This window comes from Anas acuta, chromosome 1 (genome assembly GCF_963932015.1).
Source record: "Anas acuta chromosome 1, bAnaAcu1.1, whole genome shotgun sequence".
Lineage (NCBI taxonomy): Eukaryota > Metazoa > Chordata > Aves > Anseriformes > Anatidae > Anas > Anas acuta.
The window spans coordinates 81121139-81141010 of NC_088979.1; the positions used below are offsets into that span (position 1 = coordinate 81121139).

Consider the following 19872-nt stretch of genomic DNA (forward strand, 5'->3'; position numbering starts at 1 on the left):
AGAGTAGCTAATTATTTTCATTGAAGAGGAAGAAGAAAATCCAAGGAAAAGGACAGGCATGGTCACCTGCCCTCATACCACCTCTTTGAAGTTCCTTTACCGTCTACCAGTTCATTCCAACTGTAACACTGACTACCTGTAGAGACTCCCTCATTGATCCTACCTCTCTTTGAACCAAAGAGAGATAGCAATGGCCATCTCTGCACAAAACCCTTCCCACAGCAAATGTCCTAAGACCCCACATACCTCCACCTGGGTTAGTGCAAAGAAAATGCCAGTATTGTAGTTAAATTCATTTTTAAACCTCCAGCATGCTTGTTAAAAGCATAAACAGGGGGAGGAAAATCCAGCTTTATAGAGTGAGACCACGTTCTGCCCCTGCCTATGATGCCACAGCAAGGGGAAAAACAAATCAGAAGAGAGATTTGCAGCTCTGAGAGCCTAGGCTAGGTCTGCCCATCAGTAATGGTCATTGACTTAGGGGATAACGTGGCTTCTTGTCTAGAAGACTCCAGCTTTCTGTGTTTTACATTGGACTTCTCTTAAATATAAAGGAGGCTTACAATGCATGCTTACTGTGCAGTCTTTTTATGGAAACAGAAGGAGTTCAAAAGGAATTTTCAGGGACGTTTTCAGAAACATGAAATTACTACACTGTGATCTGAGAGCAGTCCCCTCATCTCCAACTGCTGATAATACCAAAACATGAGCCATACTGGGGCTGTGAAAGCGTTATGTCTATAAACAGTGAGCATTAAAACTCTTCCAAAAAAAAAAGCTGTTAGCTACACAAGGGTTCAACATACTTCATTTTAATGCTGTCACAGTTCTGTCAAGTTGAAATTTCCCATTTTGTTCCAACTTTCGTATCAGTTTTACAATGATGCTTCCCTCTTCTTTCCAATATGCTGTTTCTGGAAGTGTTATTCACATTGCACTGCAGCTCCTTTTGCCATGGTGAAAGGTATCAGTGCAGTGACCCATGAGACTGAAGTGAGCATCCACAGAACAACAGAGAGGTTGCCCATTCGTGATGGTTTGTCGTTCCCTCTCAATTTTCACCCCACGCTTTGCAGTCAGCATGCAGTTCTGATTTCACCAGTGCTTTCTTGCAGCGGTGATGGATGACATTTGTGATACAGATACGGAGTTAAAGGCAAATAGAACTGCCTCTAAAACCACATTTCAAGCATATCATCAGTATTTGATCAGATGATAAGATCAGTTTTGGCCGGTATTTAAAAACTCTGACAACATTATCTGTTATTCAGCCTATCCAGCCCCTAGCACTCAATTCTACATTGATAACTTGCATCCCAGTTCTTTTTACAAAGAGCAAGTGCAAAATGATCAGACATTTTTCAAACTAACAAGAGGCTGTTGCATTAAAATGGCTTGTAAAGCAGGAAACCACAGCAGCACTTCAGATATTTTGTCCCCAAATTAAATACTTGCGTCGCTGCCATCAGTTCACCGGCACCACTGATGTCACTAGGGGGTACAAAGGGTGTGGGATCTCACTAGCTATGTCTGCAGAAAAAGGGAGAGAAAACAGGGAAGGCAACTAAGTATGAGTGCCTTAGTGAGCCGTACTCCATGATGTAAGCTTGGGAGCATTCGGTGGATATTGTACTGTGTGGTACACCATAAATAGAGCAATGACTTTGGCTTTACAGCCCGTCAAAAAGCAGTAAAGAAGTTTCACTTCTTTTTAGGACTGTTCAGTAATCTCAGATTTTTTCAGTACAGTTACCATCTATATATTGCTCATTTCCAAGCCATTTACAGCAAGAGCATGCAATTTTTATGGATTTTGCTCACGTGATAAAATGCTAGAATCCAATGATTTTCTTTTTTCTAACAAAATTAAGAGTACTTGCCAAGTGTGGGCCAAAATTTCCAGCTGCTCACTTCCTGTGTGCTTTATGTCTATAAAAAATCCCTGTGCAACACAGTATGGACCTTATACATGAATACTTTCAGGGAAAAAAAAAATCTTTTTGTAGTCTGGTTCTTGGAAGGGAAGTACCAAAATAGTAACAAGCAACCTGAAGTTCCTGTAGTCTTATACCCATGGTGCTTGCAAAACTTAATTGCAGCATTCTGGGTTATCAGTCTTAGCACTTCTTCTGTGTGAAATTAGGAGGTGACCGTAAATGCTTGTGTCCATCGTGCAGAATGAAACTGCCTCTTCCATTGAAAAGAAGATGAATGTGCAACAGTTTTCATTACGTACAGTTACCAGTACCAAAAAGAAATGGTAAAAAGTAGTCCATGAAGGTACAAAGCTCAGAACAGACATCCAGAAGAGTGCAGTAGGTCCTTCTGTGGGGCTGCATCTTGACATGGGTGTTCAGAAGCCCAGCAAGTCGCCACTCCCTTCAGGTCTGCAGCTCTTCTCTCTAGAAAACAAAGCAAATTATGCAGCTATTCAAGCATTCATGTTGCTGCCTGTTGAACCCTGGAAAAGAATGACATTTTTTACTGTACTACAGTCACCAAAGGCACCAGGGGGCTACTGGAGACAGTTCTGCCTTAGGACTGGCAATGCTTGTTCTTCACAAAAATACACCAGCTCCTCAAAATAGACGTGGTCTAATTCCCATCATACAGCATTGTAAACCTGAACGAACGCCATCAGCTTCTGTCACCACTTGGGTTCACTGACTGTCAGCATCACATGGGCTGAGACAGGAATAGACGATTCGTAAATAAATATGGCTATGGGGGAAGGAGGAGTATATTAGTAACTGTGCTAGACACTGCATGTGGGATAAGTGCATACAGGAAGCTAAGAAAGCTTTGAAGGGGTTTATTTTGTTTCCTCCTAGTTGTTCCATTGCTTGCTCTTCCTTTCTTCCTTTCTTCCTTTCTTCCTTTCTTCCTTTCTTTCTCTCTCTCTCTCTCTCTCTTTCTCTCTTTCTTCTCTTTCTCTTTTTCTCTTTTTTTCCTTTTTTCACATCTGGGCTGGGAACCTTTCACAGTATATCTCAGACAGTAATGTATGTAGGTCACCGGTACTCCCATTAGCACTACAAACTTTTTTGCTTCCTTCCCTAGTAGTTGATCATCAGAATGGAGACAGGAGAAATTCTGCTCATAATATTGGAGAAACATCTTTTTAAATGACACCAACTAATTTTCACCACCTAGAGGAAAGCGATAAAAAACTTCCCTTTGCACTTAAGGGAAAAAGCCATTAGCAAAATATTATCATGCTCCTGAAAATCTGTGAGACATAAATGCTTTACCCAGTTTTTAAGCCAGGGAACAGAAGATCAGAAAACACAAATACCTCCTCTTTGATCATGCTCTGCATTAGATGACTGGCCCTGAAAAGTGAGTAATTATAAAGCCAATCTCCAGAAAGAAACCATTTAAGGGCAAGCTGATGACCAAATTCCTTATCTTGCAGTTTTGCATCCCTTAGATCAAAATGGATCACTTTCTCTTTGCTGAGTCTTAACTACAAGAGCTAATTTAGAGTGAAGAAAGGAGAAGAACTTCTGAAGAGATCAAATGAATCCCAATCCACAGTGAGCAATAGCAGTTAACAGCAGATCAGGACTGCCATTCCCTTGGTCCTGTTTTCAAAGGTATATTACCTTTCCTTTCTTTTGGTTTCTTTCATTGTATTAAAAAGTGTCTGTGCTTCTGTGGTACAACTGAAAGTCCTTTTTAGGGGGGATAAATAAATGTTTAATCTGAAGGATGTCTTTGTGAAAAATTGTAACGTTAACCTCTAGCTAAACAAAGATTCAGCTGTATTTTTTTCCCTTGACTACTTCATTAGATGTGGCATTTTCATACAAAATTCTTGCACTTCTCTTGCATGTGCAAAATATCAGCCATTTCTAGAACCTATGGTTTGATGTGGGGGAACACAGTGCCAAAGATACGGGGAGGAACAGGGGTGGGAGTGACATGAGAAATAAAAAAAGAAATAAAGAGTACCAGAGCTCTTAAAGCTTTGGGCATATTATCTTGTCTTCTCTAGCTTTGTTGTGTGGCAGATGTGCATGTGATAGCGTAAACCTTTGTGTGTGATATAGGCTGTGAAAACGGCATGTGTCATACAGTATATAGACAGAGGACTCAACTGAAACTGTGCTTGTAATCTCACGGTGGGAATTTCCTTGTCTGTGAGTGCTTGACATTAGCACTTCAGTTTGAGGAGGAAGTCTAACCTATTTCACATACGAGATGAGGGCAGGAGTGATTCCAGCATGTGGCAGCATGGCAGCACAGCTGGGGCTGAGGGCTGTGCTGCTGCTGCTGCTGGCATAGCCCCAGTGCTGTTCATTCATTCATTCATTCATGCATTCATTCATTCACTCCTTCATTCCAGCAAATTGGGTGCTGGAATAGCAGTGCTGGATCCTCTGCCTGTGAGGACCAGGGTGGAGGAGGATGGGATCACTTTAATTGGTGATTAGGGTGGTTTTGTCTTGATGGTAGAATAAAATTTAAGAGCCTGTGCATAGGTACATACCTGTAAGCTGTGAATCACCTGGGGCAGGTGAAGATGGCTGTAATGTCCCCCCAATTCCTTCCCTCTGCTCTCATCTCCTTCCAGCCAACACCCTTCCCCACTCTCCAGTTTATTTCTCCCCCCTCAGCTTCCACAGGACAAATTTGCTCTCAGATCACACATGGCCCTACAGCACCAGTCAGCTATGACAAATAGGAGCTGAACCCTGCATGGCACACATGGAGCAAAGCTACAGCTAGAGATGGAGACAGGGCAAAACCACACCTCCATCTGCTCGTGTATCCAGTCCAGGAAGGAGGTGGTTCGGCTGTAGACGCCTGGCTTGTTCTCTTCTGCACAGCCCACTCCAAAGCTGGTGGTCCCCACCAACTTCCAGATGCTCATATCTTCGCACGCTAAAGGGCCCCCACTATCTCCCTGGAGGACAAAGAATTAAAACAAATGTCAGTGCCCCAGAAAAGGATGGGAATATCTGTTTGGCAGGGTGAGGGGAGAGGCATAGTCCAGTAACTCAAAGTTTCCTGTTTCCATTCTGCTCTGGGTCCTAGGATAAGCATATGTTACAGCAGAAATTGGCGACCTTTTAGGGGCACTGTTAGATCCTATTTTTCTTTCCCCAGCTAGGATACAGTACAACAGAAACAACATCCAAGCCACCACAACAACAGAAATTAAAAAGGGAATTCAGAAAGAGCCAAAGGGTAGGACCATACACTGAGCATGCTGCCTTTGGGCAGGTCTGCGGGCAACAGCAATGTTCTGGTATTGGGTACCTTGCTGGGGAAGTTGTGCAAGCAGGTGTTTCAATGACAACCAGTGCACCTCATGCCTTGGTTTCATCTCGTTCCTCATGTAATTGTGACTAGGTAACTCTGGGAACATGAAGTGCCCCACAGACCTTCCCCTTCATCCACAATTAGCTTGGTGATCCTGCATTACTGTGAGTAGGCATGAGTTATTGACAAGCCTCTGAGTTACTCAAACCCTTTCTTCTTCCCCCTGCCTCTACTTTTTCTAAAGTTGCACACTTTGCTTCTCTTCTGATAAATGTTTTGGCTGCTTTTCACCACAGGGTTTCTGAACCTTGCAGTTCTCCGGAGCTGTTCCCAGTGCAATTCTGTGCAGCGCTGAGGCCATAGCCAGGGCAAAGAAAGGATGGTACCACACTGTAGCACATACAAGGAATTAAAAAATATCTTAAGTAAATTTGGCTTCAGAAGTAGCCGATATGGTCCACAGAAGAAATATAAGAAGGGAATTGTAGCATATGAATGTGTGCACAGTCAGTGCTATATATTCATGGTGAATGGAGTAAATGGCACAAGAACAAATGTTTGCCCAAGAAAAGCCTGGGAGTGCCTTCTGATAGCTTATCACCCATGTTTTTCCATCGTTGCTGTTAATGAGCACACTTGCAGTTTGGAAACTTTCATACCTGGCAGGTATCTACCCCTCCCTTTAGGAAACCGGCACAAAGCATTGACGGAGTTATGATCCCACCGTAGACATCCCTGTGATTGCAAATTGCGTTAGAAATCAAGGGAACACCTGCATAATTCATTGTGTCGGATGTATCACCTGTTCAAAAACAGAACAAAACCAAAAGCAAACAAGCGAGAGCTCTATCTTTGAAAGTAATCTCTAATTATACACAGAAGGTGTTTTAGTATGTGAAGAACTGGCAGGCAAGGATGAAAGAAATGCAGTTAAAATGACAACATACAAGTAAGGCAACCAGACGTCTCATCATTTACAAATTCCAGTAACTAACGACTGCATAGAGCTGGAAATTATCACAGTATGTAATAAAAAACTGCAAGCCATATGCTTCTGCCTCAAACTAAATAAGCAATGACAATAGTGATCTTAAAAGCTAGATGGGCACTCTCTTCTATTACCAGTGCATAAATTCGACATCTGCAAATATCTGATTTATTTTGTAAGTATTCACGAGAGTCTGAATGACTTCTTCCAATTTAGAACTTTTTTTATGCTGTAAACCTTGCTTTCTGTTTTCTCCCACCTTTTGCTATTATCTGTAGGTCAGGTAATATTGTTTTGTTCTCTGAACAACGGGAACATTTTAAATGAGACAAATGAAGAATGAATAGAAAATAATGACCTGAGCATTCAAGCACTTTCAACTGAAAGTGGTTCAATATTTATTATTGACTAACATGACCCGTGAGTCATGCTAAAAATAAAAAAAAAAAATCCCTTTTTGTTGTAACATGATTCACAAATCCAATTTCTTTATCATCCAACCTGCCTGAAAATACATACATGCTTTCACTGGAAAAAAAATGAATGTTTGATTCTTGCCTTCATGCTCCGCTTTCAATGCTTGAAGTTATAAACAACACAGCTGGTTTGGTTGAGGTCTCAGTACAACACTCCGGATGGTGCTGCTGTCTATTTGTAGTTTTCATCCTTTTCATAGAGCATGCCCATCCATTCCTTGCGATAAGGGTTTGTACAGCACTTTTACCTCATCTGCCCCCACGTAAAAGAATGAATTCCCATTCTAGGATGACCATAAAATTTAGGAACGTCATCTTCCCCCCCTCCCCCCCCCCCCGATATTCCACAAAATTGAATGTTGAACAAGGCTCCAGCCAAATCCTCTATTTACTGTATGTGAGATGTTTTAATGTACTGAAATTAACAGCAGACATTTAAAATACCTCCTTCAACAGTTGCTCCCCATCCTGACACCCAACACATTTTCCCTTCTGGGAACTGTTCACCAAAATTAGGCAGACAAATTGGCTCTATGTGACCTATTTAAAAATAGAGAGAGAGAAGACGGAACAGCTTTTAAAATTTAGTAAAAGTTACATGACTGAGTAAAACTTTCAGGGTTTGTCTTGCCACGAACTTACTATGAAAACCATCCAGTCCCCACATAAAATAGCTTGGCAGTCCTGTAAGTTTTCTGCCTTGTGGCCAAAGTTTGAAACAATACCTATGCCAGGCCTCATTTGTTTCAAGTAGGAAGTAATAAAGAAGGTGTTGGGATGTCAGTAAAATGATGAATGAGCAAACAAGAAATACACCTTGTAATCAGTTGACAGGCACAACGGAGCCCCCATGGCATGCTGCTATGGCAGCAAAAGGTCCCTCGTGTGGTGGTACGGCACCAAAGGGAGGGAAGATATGACATTATAGTGGGTAATTCCTAGCAGTTCAGTTCTCCAGATTGCAATGGTCCCAGCTTCAAGCATCAAGCCCCCACGGTGGAGCCTCCCTGGCTGCCCCTAGCCCCCAGCTCAGGTGCAGAGACTTTGCTGTTCTTGGCAGCCTCACAAACTTGACCCTGAGCAAAATTAAACAGCAGTAGCTGAGATGTGAAATAGAATAAATCCAAGCTGAATTTTCATTTAAACTGGATGTTAGAAAGATTTCAAGAGTATTGATTAAGGAATGGACAATCTAGATGTGTCAGAGAGAGCCAGCCTCCCCTTGGTCTTGGTAGGTGATCATTTACATTCACACAATATTATTATTTATAATTTCCATTCACGAGCTGTGTCAGCTATAGGTGGCACTCTGCTGAGTGGTTTTAATTTAAATACATAATTATGTATGAATTGTTTTGACTTCTCTTTGAAATTTAAGTTTGATTTTCTGCTCTGGGTACTGCTGGACCTCCCTGTGCTCACAGGAATAGGGACAGCAAAGACATAAAAATCTCCGTGACGTCCAAAAAAAATGAGGTGGGGCATTTGTTTTAGATAGGCAAAATAATTTAGAAAGACTAAAGTTAATGTTTGCCCATTATTAAATGCCTTCAGCAAGCCAATACCAGAATGGATTGGAAATTTTCTGCAGCACTTGTGATCACGTTCTCCTTCTCTGAGCCTGGAAATGGAGCACAGAGGAGTTCCTGATGCTGGGGTCAGAGAGGGCTTTCTGCTGCCACGTGAGGCCAGCACCTGCTGGGGCAGATGAGACTTGTCCCATGGCTGGTGACATGGGACCACTGGGGACATGGCCATGTCGTTTCAACAGGGATCCCTGCCTTGCCATCACAGCAGCACTCTCAGTACCTCTTTGCTGCTCTTCTCTCATTGCATTAAGAGGATGCACCCAGCTGGCCTGGGTCAGACCTAAGGAATTTCCTTTTCTCTGCTAGGAAAGACCCTGCCCACTCTTAGCTAGAGAGGTGAGAAAGTCAAGTGGGAGCCCGCAGAAAGAGTTACCGTTGAGAACAAGCGGTGCTGCCAGTTTCATCAGTGCTATATCATTTCCCATTGTCTTGGGTTTATAATTTCGATGGTAGATAATTTTTTCCACTGAATATGGGTGAACCTGGGTGTCCTGCTGAGTCACAAAACCAACTTGCACGCTCCATGAGCTCGGCAAGTACAGGCTGAAACAAAGAGGTAAGAGAGGGTGAGAAACCTTCAAGAAAACTCTCATTTTTTCTGCGTGTCTCCTGAGATTACAAACCACATCAATCTCTGCAGGCAAATAACTACAGTCCACTGCACTGGCTTACTGATCTACTAATATTGGCTACGTTTTGCATCTAATTTCAAAAACACAGAAAAGGTGACTAATATTAGCATCACACTGGCTTACTGACATGTTGTCTGTGCAACTTCTTACAAATACATGAGAGCTTTGCATTGGTATAACTTGAAGAAAACCGTCTGTCTTTCTATGTCACCCCACAGCTGCTGATGGTACGGCCTGGCATGCCTCTGCTCACCCATTAGGCAAACTGAATTGGCACTCATGGCAAGGTATTTTCAAGGCAGAGCCAAAGGTGCCTCTGTCCTCAGCTCACGAGCAGCCCCATCATTCAGCTGCCAGCACATGAGTAGCTCCTCTCCTCTTGGCTTCACCCCACCACTCTATCTGTAGGCAAGTGGTGGTTCCAGGAAAAGTCCCCAGGAACATGCCTGTGTTGCCAGCTCCCATCTCCATCAGCCTTTGAACACATCACAGCCAACTGGGTTGTAGGGGACAAAGCTGGGGACAAAAGTCCTAAAACGCTTAACACCTAAGTAATTATTTTCATGGCAGCATAGGGCTCTAAACAGAATCTAGGAGTGGGATTTGTCTGTCCTGTATCCACTCTCCACTGGATATAAAAGTACCCCAGAGGACTTGCTTGGAAGAGGGCATCCATGCTGAGGGCACCTAGAACTGGTCAGATGAATCCCATTTTAGTTGCCTAAATGGCTTTGGTGGCAGTGCTCTGGGGCTTGTAAGAACTAGAAGAGCTCACCTGCATCACAGGCAGCAAGCAAGACTGCAAAAACAGACAATAGCCCTCATGATAAGTAAGAGAGGACCGTGTGTATTACTACACAACAAAGGGTCTAAACAATTGTTTAGCATCTATTTACAGCTCAAAGACTATCTGAAAGTAGTCTTTCAAAGAATATGTGGTAAGGGGTATTAAGCACACTATAGCTCTTAACTACAGCTGTTTGATCCTGTCAAACTGAAAAGAGTCTCGTGATTTAGTTTGGATCTTCTGAGTACCAGAGCAGGCAAGTACAAGTTTCTCCTGAGCTATTAATTCACATGCAGCGTAGAAGAGTTGCTGATCTAGTTTCCTAAAATCTGATTTTTATATGTTTTTTAAGTAGTTTTCTGAGGCAGCTGGGAGTGTCCAGAATATTTGAAAACTGGGCCTTTTTATTTGGATCACTTTTTGGTGAGACTCTTTTTCATAAAGATTTGCACTGGTGCAAGAAAAAAGAGAGAGAGCTTAAATCTTGTGGATAACCCAATCTCTCCTGCAGTTTGTTGGTTTTTTTTTATGAAGATAAAGCACAGTGCGTGAGCCCTTTTCTGTAGTGACCCCAGCGATGTACTGCAAATAGAGTCAGTGGGACACCATGATTCAGGGACTTACTCGTAGACGCAGTGGGCGGCTGTGACGATCCAGCGAGGGGTGATGACGGACCCTCCGCAGAGGTGGTGCCCGTGAAACTGCAGGCTGACCTGCCAGGGCCACTGACGGGGGGAGGATGCGTTTCCTCCCACAATTCGTGGCCCGTAGCTGGCCCGTGTCCCACATGCTGCCAGAAAGCAAAGGTTATGGTTTACGGGGTAAACACAGACATATTTTTTTGTCACCTTGAGCCTTCCTCCTCCCAGTTCTCCCAAGACCAGGTGGTCTTTGCAGCAGGACCATCCTCAGGCCCATCTCCATCCCCATCCCCTACCCTACGGCCCACGTCTTGGTCTGGGGCTGCCCCAGAGGTTTCATCTCCACCCTCCTGTTCCTGCAGCACTGTGCCTGGCAGCTGATATGGAGTTCACAGCTTCTCTCCTGCAGACATAGTGCTCGGCTGAGCCATGAAGCCCACTGCTCTGCCCACGAAATGTATAGGTGCCCAGGAACCCACATAAGCAGGCTGAAGCCTCTCATCTCCCTTGGTGATTTTTTTGCTGCTGTTTTTTTGACTTTTCATATCGTAATTTGGGGCAGGGGGGGTTGGAAAAGAGTTGGAATTGTGGTATCAGCCCACTGACCAAACTCACAATCCTTAAATGTCTGCTTCCTATTCTGATTCTCACCAAAATGCTCCTACTGCCTAATACTCCAAATCTGCCCTGCCAGCTTATTCAGCTTCCTGAAATTCTTTGAAACGTTATGTAAGAAATTCAATATTTTCTTGGGTGTGAAAAACTGATGGTGTTCGCCTTTGTATACAATTCTTCCCACCTCTTGCCCTGCAGTAGATGAAGAAGGACAGATTTATTTTCTTATTTTCACTTTTGCTGATACTTACCCAAACATTTTAAGACGATTACATTGCCAGAAGTACATTCCTCTCTAAGATGAAGACACAGTGCAGTATTAGTTTCAGTTTAAGAATACCATTTTTTCCTATACAGTTCTGTGCACTTAAATATACGTAACCCATAGAATCACAGAATCATTAAAGTCGGAAAAGACCTCCAAGATCATCTGGTCCAACCAATATTACCCACTAAACCATGTCCCTAAGCACCACGTCCAACCTTTCCTTGAACACCCCCTGGGACGGTGACTTCAACACCTCCCTGGGCAACCCCTTCCAATGCCTAAACACTCTTTCTGAGAAGAAATTTCTCCTAATTTCCAACCTGTCCAATGTCATATTGCATCGAGTAACTGTTTTATATATTAAGAGAGACACAAGGTCATATACTCATCCAATCTACATGTACTTAAGACATTTAGCTGGAGTAAGGTAGGAGCTTAGACACCATTGGGAGTCTGCAGATCATATTCTGTCCTGCTGAAGAGTGGTTCACCCTTCTGTGAGGGGAGGCTCATCAGAATGTGATCTGTAGTCTCCTTGGATCCATAGTTTGCTTCTCAGAGAAAACTAGCTAAGAAAAGCAAGCAGCTGTCAAGATAAAGAAATGCACCATAAAGGGTTCATATGCCCACTGGGAAATATCTAGGAATCTGTAAACTGAAAGAAACTGCTCTACTGTAGAGAAAGATAAGTGCCTGGTGTCTATCCATTTGCTGTAAAGGAATGATGGGACAAATAGGCTTTTCAAATAGAGCATTATAAAGCCTGTGTTTGAATGTAATGGGCCTTGGATTGGATTTTTAATTAGTATTCCAACTAAACTGCTACTGAACCGTGGTCTATGATGCCTGACATCACAAATCATAGCACCACAGTATCAGAGAATATCCTGAGTTGGAACGGACCCACAAGGATCATTGAGTCCAACTCCTGGCTCCACCCAGAACCACCCAAAAATCAGCCCCTATGTCTGAAAGCATTGTCCAAACATTTCTTGAACTCCATCAGGCTCAGTGCCATGACCACTGTCCTGGGGAGCCTGTCCCAGTGCCTGACCACCCTCTGGGTGCAGAACCTTTCCCCAACACCCAGCCTGAACTGCCTCTGTCACAGTTTAATTTATGAAGTACTGCATGCCAGAAAAAATAGGCAACAATCTCAAACTATTAGTAGTTCTCTTTCTATTAATTACTCTCTTCCTGTCATTACAGAAACAGCCTGGTTTTCTGCCATTCAACCAAGAAGATGAAGTGTACCTCAGGTTTGTTGCATTGTGCAGGGACGTCACTTGGTCAGCTGATAACCAGTGGCTGAGGGATACAAAATGTCTTTGAAACTGTTTTTCGACTGCAGTCACCGGCAGGTAACCTGAACTCACATAACTGCAAATAAACCATAAACACAGCTCCGTCAGACAGACTTTCAGTAATCCTTCTGAATAATTCAACACTTCTTCTAGTGAAAATCCAGCTCAGCAACCACAGTGACCGGATTCTGACACTTGGGAAAGCAATCCTACCCTCTCCAAGAAGCCCTTTCTGTAACGTGTGTGTACTATTGACGTAATCAGGTGCGGAAGTCACACATACCGAGAGGCATTGAACTGATAGAGAGGGTAAATTTTAATTCTAATATTGTGGTAAAGTTCTTGTTGTAACTGCTTGGCACATTTCCTGAAACACTGCATATTGTCTCCTTTTCCTAGAGTTATATTTTGCAGGAGGAAGGATGACTTTTTCTTGTCTGTTGCACTGAGCAATTGAGATGTACCTTATCACAAAGGCAAAAAGAACATATTCAAAGAAGCTTTATATTGCAAATATAATATGCAGAAATGAATGTGACACCACCATAACGCAACTCACAGCTCCAAACTCTTTCTCAGTTGTGTGAAAATTTTTGAAAGAAATGGTGCTTTTTTCCAGGAATCAGGTCAGACCATTAAAAACTATTCAGTGATTCTGTGATAACTGCCTCATCAGGCTCTTCCCTAGCGCAAGGTGGACCTAGCTTGGGCCTCAGTAAGGGAAGTGGAAAGCATTTCCTAGCAGATTTAATGACAACAATTCTAAATGCAATTTTTCTGCTGAGGAAGTGAAAGAAATGGAAAATGCTCATACATCGTTCAGTGCTTTTCCAACAGGTTGTAGTTAATACAGAGACGGGTAGGATTCAGGTACCTGCAGCCCATAGAGCAGATTTAACCAAATCATTGTAGTTAGCTGTCATCCAGGATTTATAGGAGTAAATGAGGAGTAAATGTCATTTTTGATGCACAAATATTCAGGACTATTTCCATATCAACCCAAACCTCCTCAAACATAACCAACTAACCCAACCTCCTCAACTACGTTGTTGAATACTCAACTATTCACAAAGGCGGATTGTTAAGTCACTTTTTCTTTTATAGCCCAGACCAACGCAAGGTTTCATTAGAAAGACTGCAAACCTCAGAGTTTGTTCAGAATGTCACGTAAAGTTTCTTCTGTTTTACATTCATACCTTGAGAAACCCAGGTGTTTGCAGATAGTATTTCCATACTCTGCTTTCCAGTCATCCGAGCAGACGGTTCGCCAGGATCCAGAGGTGAACACCTGTAGCACCGCTCTCTTGCCGCTCAGCCTGACTTTGAGATGCAGAGGAAGAAAACCCTGCATGAGCTGCAGAGGATTACCACAACGTGTACACAGCCGTGCAATGCACCACTGTGGCATCCACATTTTTTGGTTCATGCAGTTTTTACTACTTGTTCTTTTTATCACTTGGATCCTTTGATGGAATTTTCCTATGCTTTCTTTTTTTAAAACAACAGCCCCAAGGCTCCCATGGAGGTTTCTGCACCCTTCCCACTGCTGCAATGGGGCCGGCACATCTGAGCTGATGGGCAGGTAGGGGCTGGGGAGAGCTGGGGAGATGCTCAATATGGCAGTAGCAGTGTTCAGCAACCATCCATTACATTTATCCTAGGAGCAGTCTGATTTCTCATACGCTGTCAATCAATACCCCAAAGAGATCATTCCCCTTAAGTCCTGATCTAGATAATCCATCAGTCTCTATCTTCCTCTGTCTCACTGAAATTCTTTACAACACATATCTCAAAATAATATGCCAAACGCTACAAGAGGAGGTAGGAGGGATTTATAACCAAATCTGAATTACCACATCCGTACTCATCCTCTCCTTCTTTACAGTTGAAGACACCATTGCACCTGGCTGACTTCTGGATACACTTAAAGGATGACCGGCAGCGAAACTTCCCAATGCAGTTGTATTGGACTAGCAAGAATGAAAGAAAACAAGGTGATGAAAACACACTTGGATATTAATTTAGCACTTCTGGCTTTCATTATCTGTCCATATTTCTGTCTTGCTGAGGAAAAGGCAGCTCCTGTTCTCTAGGAACTTCTGAAATACAACCTGAACATTGACAGTGCTGCTAAACTCATCCATTAGTGATGAAATGCTGGATGAATAGGCCTTGCTGTCTATGCTGGCTCCTTCACAGCTGCTTTAACCCAGTTTACATTCCACTCCAGGGTATGTTTCTGTGTGCCTTGGCTCCTCACCAGCAAAGCAAGAAGACCCTCGCTCATCCCAGCTGCAGATGTGAAGCCACTGCTCTGCCACCTACATATTTGGCACCAGCCCGTGGGCAGGTCACACTTTCCAGCCACAACTGAGCTCATCCTGTTCTCTTTCCTTCATTGAGGTTGTTTGTTGTAGGGGAAAGTTTGGTAATTCTTTGAAACCAAACTTAAAGAAAGTGATTCACAGGACGAAACTATGCACATTACATTAAATTGGTTTCTCAATTCTTAGGTCACCACCCAAGACAAATCAGTGAAATTTGACTGAAGAAAGATTTCTTAGGGCTGCAGGTTCCCTTGTGTCCTAAATATTACACCAACCCTCTCATGAATGGTAGATCTATTTTACTCATACATGTAAATAAAATTTAAAGCCATCAAAACAACAAGATTTTTTACTTCAGTAAGCATGCCACGGTTGCAGTTTAATTCAATTCTAAGTAGAAGGCTCATGAAAAATTAAGAATTTGAATGGTTAATCGAGAACTTAATGAATAACTAATTGTACTCACCACCCAGGCCAATGGCAACTGCTAGGATTACTAGAAGGGATGTAACACAGACATATGGAAGGTATTTTGGGGAGATTAAAACATGGCACATTGAAGGTGGTTCGATATCTCCTAGAAATCAAACAGAGACAACAGATTCTGTGACGTTAAAACAGCTTGAGTTTGCAGTGAAGATTTATCTAACATTCAACTAGGTGAAGCTGTAACTGCCCCATTGCCCTTTGTGATTTGAATAACACCCGTACAGAGCTTGATTGCTCTGTCCTCAATGCCACCAAGAGCGTGAGCTCTCAGTTTTGGTTATCACGAGTTACATCACACTGAGAGCCTTAAAAGTATGCAAACACCTCTCTTGAAAACATGAAACCCTGAAGAAAAATGAAATTCTGACCTGCTTTGTTTGTGTAATCAAACCTGTGCGCACGGTACTGATATACTTGCTGAAGAATTCAGAACACTCAAATGGGCTAATAAACTCTTTAAGTGGAAATAGCAAAGGATGAACTGGTTTGATGAGGATGAAAGGATGAACTCTCCTTGTTATGACCTTTCCTGTGTGTGACATCTGATTCTTGCCTTTACCAAGTCGTGGTCCTGGTGCTCCCTCCAGCCACAGCCCCTTTCAGATGCTGCTCTGACCACTCCGTACTACCTCATGCACCAGCTTTGTTCCTCCAAAGTCCTAAAGATTCAAACATGAGCAGGCATACTGGAAAGAAGACAGGACTAGCTAATAAATAGTATTCAAGACAGGAAGGAAGAAAGTTGCTTTTGGACTTTGAAGCAAGGTTAATTGAAAATGGTAGGAAAAAAAAATAGTTGCAAAAATAGGACCTCCAAATTATAAGATAGCTTGAAAAATGTGGGAAAAGGTGATATGGCCAAGGTTTTTCTATAATGAAAAGGAGAGAACTAAGTAATGGCTCAAGGCTGAGATTGAGTTTTCAGGAAAAAATATGCATCTAAAGTTAAAATAGACTCCAACAGTAATTGCCGAATACATCTCTTGAGCAGGTCCTGCTTGCTGTTCACCTCCATAATTGACCTCAACTTAGCAGCATTGTGAATCAGGAAGAGAACAGATTCCAATGAAAATAATGAAAGGTTCACTTGTGTGTAATGTATTCTGATATTCAAAGTGCAAACTATGGGAAAATAGCACACACAGCTCTCTCATCTGTACACACAAGTACACAAAAGAGCTGGCAGAACCTTTCCTTCAATTTTAATTCACGCAGCTCTTCACCCACTTATTCTTCAAGCTTTGAGTCTGAGATAAGCAGAAACTTAAAATCAGTCAAGGATGACGAGTGTCTCCCAGTGGTTATAGAATCGCAAGTAAATCCCAGCCTACCCAGCCCCTCCCAGCAGCAGCTGAGTAGCTGTTTTTGACAATGGAGTTGGTGTCTAGTATGCAAAAAATTTTAGACAATTGTATTAGCTATGTACTGTAAAATTAAATTGCTTCATCTTCACCCTTGATGCTCATCCTGCCTCTGTTAAGGTTACTGGGTATTTTTGCTGTGAAACCTATGGGAAGTAGCAAACACTGGTGTTATTCCTCCAAGGCCAATACATTGTATATTTGGGTTTTGTAATGGTCTTGATTTCCAAGTTGAGAAAATTTCAAATAATCCACTGAAAATCATGTCAGAAAAGTGTGGGCAAATATTTGCTATGTGGCTGAAGCGTTTGAATAATCTGGCTGCGAAAAACACTTGTGCATGCAAGCAGACACAAGATGTCATCACCTGCTAATACGGTGGCAAATCTCACAGCTGGGGGTGTGAGGTTGTGTTTCTTCCTCTAAGTAATTGCTTTCTCTCAATGAGTGTGCAAGCGTAGTTTTGCAAGGCTACATTAGCTGTTCAGATTACAAAGGTCACAAAGCTATGCCGTGTCCTTACCAGATCCATCTGCACTGGGGTCAACTCTCACTTGTATGCTGAAAAATCTTTTGAAGGAAAAGTGAATTTCTGGTACTGGAGGTTCATCTTCTGCAACAGAGATGATTTCAAGACTTCCAGTAGTGGGATTTGTCTCTTGTGCCTGGATCAACAGGAGAAAAAAAAAAAAAAAAGAAAAAAAAGACAATTTTTAAGCAATTTTTTTCTATCACCCTAAAAAATTTGATGGCCTCCTCATTATAAGAAGGAACATTTAGTTTTTTTCATGTTTTCTTTGTTAATTTTTTAATGTAATGCAAATACAAAGTGAATCCAGGGAGACACTTTCAAGAATGCTGGTTTTGCCCAAAATAAATCACTTCATAAAATTTTATGTACTTCATGAGAGAAGCTCTTATAATTAAGTAACCAGCAAACCACTGAATTTAAATTATTTTCAAGTTCATCTAAGCACTGTAGCTAATTTAAATAACTTATACTGGAGGTGTTTTCCCTTAAATTTCAATCTATTCCCTGTGAGGTGCTCCTTAATCGTAATCAGGAACAAGAGAAAGATGGAAAAGTACATGACACCTGTACAGCACCTGGCAGCAACCTCATGCATGGGCCCATTGAATTTTACCCGAGAAAACATTAGATCACCTACTACACACTGGAAAATGATTAAAATGTGCTGCACGAGTACTTAGGGTAAATAGCTTTGAAATTCTGATTTCTGGCTCTAGTTCTGAGCACTATCAGTGAGAAAATGCTTTTGAAATCACAGTGGTGTGAAATAGGTCCAGGCTTGCTAAAGACAGTGGAGTTGGTAAGCTGTAAAAGCACTACAGGTGCTTTCAAGGTCAGTCCCAGAAAATGTTTACAGTGACATATTTTAGTCAAAGTATATGCATTTGGTTGGTGACACAAATCTTTAATCACCTGGAATGTCTTTTCACCTTTCAGCAAACCGCTGCAATAAGGTTTCTACACTTTCATTTGATAAATTTCAATGGACATTTCAATGGACATAAATGAAGTTTTACATGTAAACCATTAGCTTTAAGGCAGAGAAAAGGACAGCTTGCTGTGCATGATTTTTAAATATTTAAAAACCTTGTCACTGGTGCATAAGTTGTTCATCTGGAAGTAGAGCAACATTGAGAAGTACACTACATGAGAGCAAAACACAGATGTGTCACTTATTTAGAGGACATCACGCCCTCCCAAAGCTTCACTCACCTCTTCCTGAGAAGCCATAGTTTAAAGCAAAACTGTTTTCTCTCTTCATTATCAAAAGAAGCCGAAAGGAAGTCCCACGCTTGCTAAGCCAGTCTCCTCTGGAAAGGTTTCCCCCAGGCTGCCCATTCAGTCACTGATCAGATGCAGCATTGTAGAGGCAGCCTGTGAAACCCAACCTGGGGATGGGTATCGGGTAGCCCTGGATGGCACAGCTATGGAAAGGGGGTGATAAAAATTCAGCATGTCTTTTAATCAGTGAAAGAGCGTAAGGTAATATTGCAGTATTTGCGAACCTTGCTGTAACCTCCCAAGCAAAGAAACACCACAGAAGTTAAACCACACCGGCTTGGGCTTGATCATCTTTTATCAGAAATCGTGCAGCTGAGGAGTCTGCCCGCAGCCCTGAGTGGCAGGAGGCAGAAGCACCAGGTGCTTCTTCTCATCCACACACAAGGTCCTTGGGCAGATGCTGCTCCTCTTTCACTTCTTTTACCCTTTTGTTTTTTTTTTTTTTTTGGTGCACTCATGGCAAAGAGCACATTTTAAGAGGGGTTAATTAAATATTGTACAATGTTTTGGAAGTACTTTGCTAGCTGTAACTCATTCCTAAAAACGGTGTGCCTGTACTGATACTGTTATATCAACTTGTAGTCCAAGATTTAGAAAATGAAAATGTATGTTCAGATTCACAAAATACCCAAGAGAAGTCCAAATATGGCTTGGGGTATTTTACTAAATAAAGAGAGGTGACTGAGGGGAGGGTGGAGGGAAGATGGGGGAGGAGACATGAAGCAAAAGGCCACAGTAGTATACAGGAAACAGGACTCCTGAGAGGCCAGGGAATAAATGAAGGTTTTCCATGAAAACATCCAGCTCCTGGAACTTGTCTGCAGTGAGGGAAGCCAGTCAATCTCTTTGCTGTGCATGATGGAAGCTGGCACTCCCAAAGGACAGGGCACTGCATCACCTTCCTATTAACCATTCGCCCCCAGGCTATGGCATCAAAAGCTTCTCCGCATCTCTTAAGCCACTTTTACTGTAGCCGTGTAAGAAAGTAAATTAGGATGTATGGAGAAGGCTGTGTGAGGGCTTGTACTGTGAGCCCAGCAGCTGTGGTGACTCCTTCATCCCCATCCGCCCCGGGAAGAGGCTGTACCTCTGGCTGGGGACAGCCCAAGCCAGGGAAAGCTGCCTCTGGCCATTTCACCTGCTCTGACCACACTGTGAGCCCCAAGGATCCGCCAGCACCACTCCGTGAGGGCTCCTGTGGTGGCATCGGCACCACCAGGAAGGACAGGCTTCCCCCTGCTGCATCTCAGGACCAGACCCTGCATCTAGGTGGGACACTGGGTTTGGCTTTGCACAGTTGGCCAGCTTGTGGCC

At 42.6% G+C, this 19872-nt stretch overlaps 1 protein-coding gene across 1 annotated transcript; it reads right to left on the reverse strand.

Annotated features, from left to right (window-relative positions):
• Positions 1-787: 787 nt before the first annotated feature.
• Positions 788-18820, reverse strand: TMPRSS3 (transmembrane serine protease 3). The gene is made up of 13 exons (XM_068684865.1): positions 18490-18820; positions 17269-17410; positions 15362-15472; positions 14422-14538; positions 13765-13888; positions 12519-12644; positions 11248-11291; positions 10365-10530; positions 8695-8864; positions 7177-7272; positions 5928-6070; positions 4757-4909; positions 788-2402 (listed from the first exon to the last, which is right to left on the reverse strand). Exons 1-13 carry the CDS (start codon positions 18505-18507, stop codon positions 2382-2384), a joined length of 1431 nt encoding a protein of 476 aa, XP_068540966.1. The 5' UTR covers positions 18508-18820; the 3' UTR covers positions 788-2381.
• Positions 18821-19872: the final 1052 nt, after the last annotated feature.